Source organism: Lipotes vexillifer, unplaced genomic scaffold (genome assembly GCF_000442215.2).
Source record: "Lipotes vexillifer unplaced genomic scaffold, Lipotes_vexillifer_v1.1 scaffold666, whole genome shotgun sequence".
NCBI lineage: Eukaryota > Metazoa > Chordata > Mammalia > Artiodactyla > Lipotidae > Lipotes > Lipotes vexillifer.
Window position 1 is genome coordinate 4,665,354 of NW_006787408.1, and position 8,145 is coordinate 4,673,498.

Consider the following 8,145-nt stretch of genomic DNA (forward strand, 5'->3'; position numbering starts at 1 on the left):
TGCTGGTAAAACTCTTCCCACTTTTACCACAGCAGAACTGGTATGTATCTTATTTAAGATATATATATATATATATATATTTTTTTTTTTAATTTTTCTTTTCAGCTTTAAAACAGTTTGTCATTGTACAATGCAAAGCCTGAATAAGGACAAAATATAATCAGAGAGTATATAGTATTAAATAGCATTTTCAGTATGGTATGGCATTAACTGTGTTACGTCATTTCTGTCCCTACCAACTTTGTGATATTATGTACATTTAAAAATCTATTCTTGGGCTTCCCTGGTGGCGCAGTGGTTGAGAGTCCGCCTGCCGATGCAGGGGACACAGGTTCGTGCCCCGGTCTGGGAAGATCCCACGTGCTGTGGAGCGGCTAGGCCCGTGAGCCATGGCAGATAAGCCTGCGCGTCTGGAGCCTGTGCTCTGCAATGGGAGAGGCCACAACAGTGAGAGGCCCGCATACTGAAAAAAAAAAAAAAAATCTATTCTTTTCTTTTTATTGAATTTTATTTTATTTATTTTTTTATACAGCACGTTATTAGTCATCCATTTTATGCACATCAGTGTATACGTGTCAATCCCAGTCTCCCAATTCATCACCCCCCCAACCCCCCACCGCTTTCCCCCTTGGTGTCCATACATTTGTTCTCTACATCTGTGTGTCAGTTTCTGCCCTGAAGACCAGTTCATCTGTACCATTTTTCTAGGTTACACATATATGCGTTAACATACGATATTTTTTTTTCTCTTTCTGACTTACTTTGTCTCACAGTGTCTAGATTCATCCACGTCTTTATAAATGACCCAGTTTCGTTCCTTTTTATGGCTGAGTAATATTCCATTGTATATATGTACCACATCTTCTTTATCCACTCGTCTGTCGATGGGCATTTAGGTTGCTGCCATGACCTGGCTATTGTAAATAGTGCTGCAGTGAACATTGGGGTGCATGTGTCTTTTTGAATTATGGTTTTCTCTGGCCATATGCCCAGTAGTGGGTTTGTTGGGTCATATGGTAATTCTATTTTTAGTTTTTTAAGGAACCTCCATACTGTTCTCCATAGTGGCTGTATCAATTTACATTCCCACCAACAGTGCAAGAGGGTTCCCTTTTCTCCACACCCTCTCCAGCATTTGTTGTTGGTAGGTTTTCTTTCTTTCTTTCTTTATTTTGCGGTACGCGGGCCTCTCACTGCTGTGGCCTCTCCCGTTGTGGAGCACAGGCTCCGGATATGCAGACTCAGTGGCCATGGCTCACGGACCCAGCTGCTTCACGGCACGTGGGATCCTCCCGGACCAGGGCATGAACCCGCGTCCCCTGCATCGGCAGGTGGACTCTCAACCACTGCGCCACCAGGGAAGCCTGTTTGTAGGTTTTCTGATGATGCCCATTCTAACTGGTGTGAGGTGTAGTTTTGATTTGCATTTCTCTAATAATTAGTGATGTTAAGCAGCTTTTCATGTGCTTCGTGGGCATCTGTATGTCCTCTTTGGAGAAATGTCTATTTAGGTCTTCTGCCCATTTTTTGATTGGGTTGTTTGTTTTTTTAATATTGAGCTGCATGAGCTGTTTATATATTTTGGAGATTAATCCTTTGTCCATTGATTCATTTGCACATTTTTTTCCCATTCTGAGGGTTGTCTTTTTGTCTTGTTTGTAGTTTGCTTTGCAAAACCTTTGAAGTTTCACTAGGTCCCATTTGTTTATTTTTGTTTTTATTTCCATTACTGTAGGAGGTGGATCAAAAAGGATCTTGCTTTAATTTTTGTCAAAGAGTGTTCTTCCTATGTTCTGCTCTAAGAGTTTTATAGTGTCTGGTCTTACATTTAGGTCTCGAATCCATTTTGAGTGTATTTTTGTGTATGGTGTTAGGGAGTGTTCTAATTTCATTCTTCTACATGTAGCTGTACAATTTTCCCAGCACCACTTATTGAAGAGACTGTCTTTTCTCCATTATATATCCTTGTCTTCTTTGTTATAGATTAGTTGACCATAGGTGTGTGGTTTTTATCTCTGGGCTTTCTGTCCTGTTCCGTTGATCTATATTTCTGTTTTTCTGCCAGTACCATATTGTCTTCATTACTGTAGTTTTGTAGGATAGTCTGAAGTCAGGGAGTCTGATTTCTCTAGCTCCGTTTTTTTCCCTCAAGATTGTTTTGGCTATTCGGGGTCTTTCATGTCTCCATACAAATTTTAAGATTTTTTGTTCTAGTTCTGTAAAAAATGCCATTGGTAATTTGATAGGGATTTCATTGATCTGTAGATTGCTTTGGGTAGTATAGTCATTTTCACAATGTTGATTCTTCCAATCCAAGAACATGTTATATCTCTCCATCTGTTTCATCTTTAATTTCTTTCATAACTGTCTTAAAGTATTCTGCATACAGGTCTTTTGTCTCCTTAGGTAGGTTTATTCCTAGGTATTTGATTCTTTTTGTTGCAGTGGTAAATGGGAATGTTTCCTTATTTCTCTTTCAGATTTTTCATCATTAGTGTATAGGAATGCAAGAGATTTCTGTGCATTAATTTTGTGTCCTGCTGCTTTACCAAATTCATTGATTAGCTCTAGTAGTTTTCTGGTAGCATCCTTAGGATTCTTTATGTTTACTGTCATGTCATCTGCAAACAGTGACAGCTTTACTTCTTCTTTTCCAATTTGGATTCCTTTTATTTATTTTTCTTCCCTGATTGCTGTGGCTAAACTTCCAAAACTATGTTGACTAATAGTGGTGAGAGTGGACAACCTTGTCTTGTTCCTGATCTTAAAGGAAATGGTTTCACTTTTTCACCATTGAGAACAATGAATGTTGGCTGTGGGTTTGTCATATATGGCCTTTATTATGTTCAGGTAAGTTCCCTCTATGCCTACTTTCTGGATGGTTTTTATGATAAATCGGTGTTGAATTTTGTCAAAAGCGTTTTCTGCATCTATTGATATGATCATATAGTTTTTTTTCTTTAATTTGTTAATATGGTGTATTTCATTGATTGATTTGCATATATTGAAGAATCCTTGCATCCCTGGTATAAATCCCACTTGATCATGGTGTATGAACCTTTTAATGTGTTGTTGTATTCTGTGCTAGTATTTTGTTGAGGATTTTTGCATCTATATTTATCAGTGATATTGGTCTGTAGTTTTCTTTTATTGTAGTATCTTTGTCTGGTTTTGGTATCAGGGTGATGGTAGCCTCGTAGAATGAGTTTGGGAGTGTTCCTTCCTCTGCAGTTTTTTGGGAGAGTTTGAGAAGGATGGATGTTAGCTATTCTCTAAATGTTTGATAGAATTCACCTGTGGAGCCATCTGGTTCTGGACTTCTGTTTGTTGGAAGATTTTTAATCACAGTTTCAATTTCATTACTTGTGATTGGTCTGTTCATATTTTCTATTTCTTCCTGGCTCAGTCTTGGAAGTTTATACCTTTCTAAGAATTTGTCCCTTTTTTCCAGGTTGTTCATTTTATTGGCATAGAGTTGCTTGTAGTCTCTTAGGATGCTTTGTATTTCTGCGCTGTCAGTTGTATCTTCTCCTTGCTCATTTCTAATTTTAGTGATATGGGTCCTCTCCCTCTTTTTTTTTTTTTTTTTTTTTTTTTTTTTTTGCGGTCCCCGGGCCTCTCACTGTTGTGGCCTTTCCCGTTGCGGAGCACAGACTCCGGACGCGCAGGCTCAGCGGCCATGGCTCATGGGCCCAGCCGCTCCGCAGTATGTGAGATCATCCCAGACTGGGGCACGAACCCGCGTCCCCTGCATTGGCAGGCGGGCTCTCAACCACTGTGCCACCAGGAAGGCCTCCCTCTTTTTCCTGATGAGTCTGGCCAGTGGTTTATCAATTTTGTTTATCTTCTCAAAGAACCAGCTTTTAGTTTTATTGATCTTTGCTATTGTTTTCTTTGTTACTGTTTCATTTATTTCTGCTCTGATCTTGATGTTTTCTTTCCTTCTGCTAACTTTGGCTTTTGTTTGTTTAGCTTTCTCTAGTTCCTTTAGTTGTAAAGTTAGATTGTTTGAGATTTTTCTTTTTCTTGAGGTAGGCTTGTATAGCATAAACTTCCCTCTTAGAATTGCTTTTGCTGCATCTCATAGGTTTCGGATCGTCGTGTTTTCATTATCATTTGTCTCTAGTTATTTTTTGATTTCCTCTTTGATTTCTTCAGTGATCTCTTGTTTATTTAGTAATGTATTGTTTAGCCTCCATGTGTTTGTGTTTTTATGTTTTTTTTCCCTGTAATTGATTTCTAATCTCATAGCGTTGTGGTCAGAAAAGATGCTTCATATGATTTCAATTTTCTGAAATTTACTGAGGCTTGATTTGTGACCCAAGATGTGATCTGTCCTGGAGGGTGTTCCATCTGCACTTGAAAGTGTAATCTGTTGTTTTTGGATGGAATGTCCTATAAATATCAATTAAGTCTATCTGGTCTGTTGTGTCATTTAAAGCTTGTGTTTCCTTATTAATTTTCTGTTTGGATGATCTGTCCATCGTTGTAAGTGAGGTATTAAAGTCCCCCACTATTATTGTGTTACTGTCGATTTCCTCTTTTAGAGCTGTTAGCAGTGGCCTTATGTATTGAGATGCTCCTATGTTGGGTGCATATATGTTTATAATTGTTATATCTTCTTCTTGGATTGATCCTTTGATCATTATGTAGTGCCCTGCCTTGTCTCTTATAACATTCTTTATTTTAAAGTGTATTTTATCTGCTGTGAGTGTAGCTACTCCAGCTTGCTTTTGATTTCCATTTGCAGGGAGTATCTTTTTCCATCCCCTCACTTTCAGTCTGTATGTGTCCCTAGGTCTGAAGTGGGTCTCTTGTAGACAGCATATGTATGGGTCTCGTTTTTGTATCCATTCAGCAAGCCTGTGTCTTTTGGGTGGAGCATTTAATCCATTCATGTTTAATTACAGATATGTATGTTCCTATTACTATTTTCTTAATTGTTTTGAGTTTATTTTTGTAGGTCTTTTTCTTCTCTTGTGTTTCCCACTTAGAGAAGTTCCTTTAGCATTTGTTTTAGGGCTCGTTTGGTGGTGCTGAATTCTCTTAGCTTTTGCTTGTCTGTAAAGCTTTTGATTTCTCTGTCAAATCTGAATGAGATCCTTGCTGGGTATAGTAAACTTGGTTGTAGGTTTTCCCTTTCATCACTTTAAGTATATCATGCCACTCCCTTCTGGGTTGTAGAGTTTGTACTGAGAAATCAGCTGTTAACCTTATGGGAGTTCCCTTGTATGTTATTTGTTGTTTTTCCCTTGCTGCTTTCAATAAATTTTATTTGTCTTTAATTTTTGCCAATTTGATTACTGTGTGTCTCGGTGTGTTTCTCCTTGTGTTTATCCTGTATGGGACTCTCTGCACTTACTGGACTTGGGTGGCTATTTCCTTTCCCATGTTAGGGAAGTTTTCGACTGTAATCTCTTCAGATATTTTCTCGGGTCCTTTCTCTCTCTCTTTTCTCCTTCTTGGACCCCTGTTATGCGAATGTTGTTGCGTTTAATGTTGTCTCAGAGGTCTCTTAGGCTGTCTTCATTTCTTTTCATTCTTTTTTCTTTATTCTGTTCCGGGGCAGTGAATTCCACCATTCTGTCTTCCAGGTCACTTACCCGTTCTTCTGCCTCAGTTTTTCTGCTATTGATTCCTTTTAGTGTATTTTTCATTTCAGTTATTGTGTTGTTCATCTCTGTTTGTTTGCTGTTTAATTCTTCTAGGTCTTTGTTAAACATTTCTTGCACCTTTTCGTTCTTTGCCTCCATTCTTTTTCCGAGGTTCTGAATCATCTTCACTATCATTATTCTGAATTCTTTTTCTGGATGGTTGCCTGTCTCCACTTCCTTTAGTTGTTTTTCTGGGGTTTTATCTTGTTCCTTCATCTGGTACCTATCCCTCTGCCTTTTTATATTGTCTGTCTTTCTGTGAATATGGTTTTTGTTCCATAGGCTGTAGGATTATAGTTCTTCTTGGTTCTGCTGTCTGCCCTTTGTTGGATGAGGCTATCTGAGAGGCTTGTGCAAGCTTCCTGATGGGAGGGACTGGTGGTAGGTAGAGCTGGGTGTTGCTGTGGTGTGTAGAGCTCAGTAAAACTGTAATCCGCTTGTCTGCTGATGGATGGGACTGTGTTCCCTTCCTCTTGGTTGTTTGGCCTGAGGCGACCCAACTTTGGAGACTTCCTGGGCTCTTTGTTGGGGCTAATGGCGGACTCTGGGAGGACTCACGCCAAGGAGTACTTCCCAGAACTTCTGCTGCCAGTGTCCTTGTCCCCATGGTGAGCCACAGCCACCACCTGCCTCTGCAGGAGACCCTCCAACACTAACAGGTAGGTCTGGTTCAGTCTCCTGTGGGGTCACTGCTCCTCTCCCTGGGCCCGAACACGCACACTACTTTGTGTTTGCCCTCCAAGTGTGGAGTCTCTGTTTCCCCCAGTCCTGTCAAAATCCTGCAATCAATTCCTGCTAGCCTTCCAAGTGTGATTCTCTAGGAATTCCTCCTCCCGTTGCCGGACCCCCAGATTGGGAAGCCTGATGGGGGGCTCAGAACCTTCACTCCAGTGGGTGGACTTCTGTGGTCTAAGTGTTTTCCAGTTTGTGAGTCACCCAGCCAGCAGTTATGGGATTTGATTTTATTGTGATTGCGCCCCTCCTACCGTCTCATTGTGGCTTCTCCTTTGTCTTTGGATGTGGGGTATCTTTTTTGGTGAGTTGCAGTGTCTTCCTGTCGATGATTGTTCAGCAGTTACTTGTGTTTCTGGTGTTGTTGCAAGAGGGACTGAGAGCATGTCCTTTTATTCCGCCATCTTGAACCAATTTCTAAGATATGTTTTAACGGAGCTGCCCCAGTTTTAGTGAATGGTGGCAGAAGGCTGGGCAGAGATGTAATTTGTAATCCTCCTGTTGAATGAGAAAATATGTGGTAAGGGATGAGGAGATAGAAATAGCTCCTATAAGATAGGTGTTGCAGAAATTCAGGAGTTCCAGAATTAATATTTTCTTAACAACTTTTCCTGTCTTCCAGAGCAGTTGTTAGCATCTGCCAAGAATGTACCTACAAGGTTAGGAAATTTCTTAACTTACATTGTATGGAGTTTTAATACACTGTATAATGTTACATACTTGGTGGATCCTAAATACATGATTTTGATACGAATGTTTTTCTGATTATTTTTCCCCTAGGGTTGAGGCACATCTAATTCTTCCTTTTATTTAAGTGGAACATTTTGGTTATTTTTTTACCATTGTATAATAGAGGTTAGATTCCCCCCCCCCCAAGGATTTGGGGGAAGAAGATAAAATTAAAACTTATATATAGAAAATTGAGTAGTTTTCAGGTGGGGCAAAATAGAACTTTTTCTCTGTTAACGTTTCTTTGAAGGTAAAACATGATATATAAAGTTTTTTATTTTCTTTCAGCCCATGAGCTTCCTTTCTAGGGTACAGGATTTTAGTAGGCCATTTATTTCTGTTTCTTCATTGAGAACAAACAAAAAGCATAGCCCTTACTGGGATTTTTGGGAAGAATGGTGCTGGTTTTGATATGAAACCAGTGAAGAAATATCTCTGCCTTTGAAATTCTTGGAAATACCTTTTCTCCTCATTAAAGAAATAATATACTTCTAAAGAGTAAAACCAAACAAATTTATAAAGTAAAAAGTGATAGAGCCCTTAGTATTATAACCCAAAGATAACTGTTTTAACTGTATGATGTATATCCATTTAGACTTCTTTCATTAAAGAAAGTTAACCTTAATTTTCAGGGTGAAAGCAGGATCATTCTCTGTACTGTTTTGTAATTTTTTTTTTTAACTTAGTAATATAGATGGACTGTTTTCAATGCCAGTTAAATATTGATTAGCCTTAGTGGATGTATCAAGTTTAATTAACCAGTCTTTTGTTTATGGACATTTAAATTTTTGCTAGTGTTTTTCTAATATAGCATTCCAGTGATTACATTTGTAGATATGTCTTGGTGTATTTGTGTGATAATCAGGATAAATTCCTAGAAGTAGAATTTCTGGGTCAAAGATTATGCATGTTTTCAGTTTTGGTATATGTTACAAAATTGGCCTCTGAAAGGATTGTACCATATACGCTCATAAGTAGTGGTCTGAGAGAACTGATTTTTCTTTCTTTTTTTTTTTTTTTTTTTTTTTTT

The 8,145-nt window shown here is 38.7% G+C and overlaps 1 protein-coding gene across 1 annotated transcript in view; it reads left to right on the forward strand.

Moving 5' to 3' along the window:
- The window catches only part of GTF2A1L (general transcription factor IIA subunit 1 like), a 58,204-nt gene that overhangs the window by 23,107 nt on the left and 26,952 nt on the right, over window positions 1–8,145 (forward strand). Inside the window, 1 exon segment of the mRNA XM_007472262.1 lies at window positions 1–40. This exon segment is cut by the window's left edge and continues 8 nt beyond it. Within this exon segment, the coding sequence (XP_007472324.1) occupies window positions 1–40 (40 nt within the window).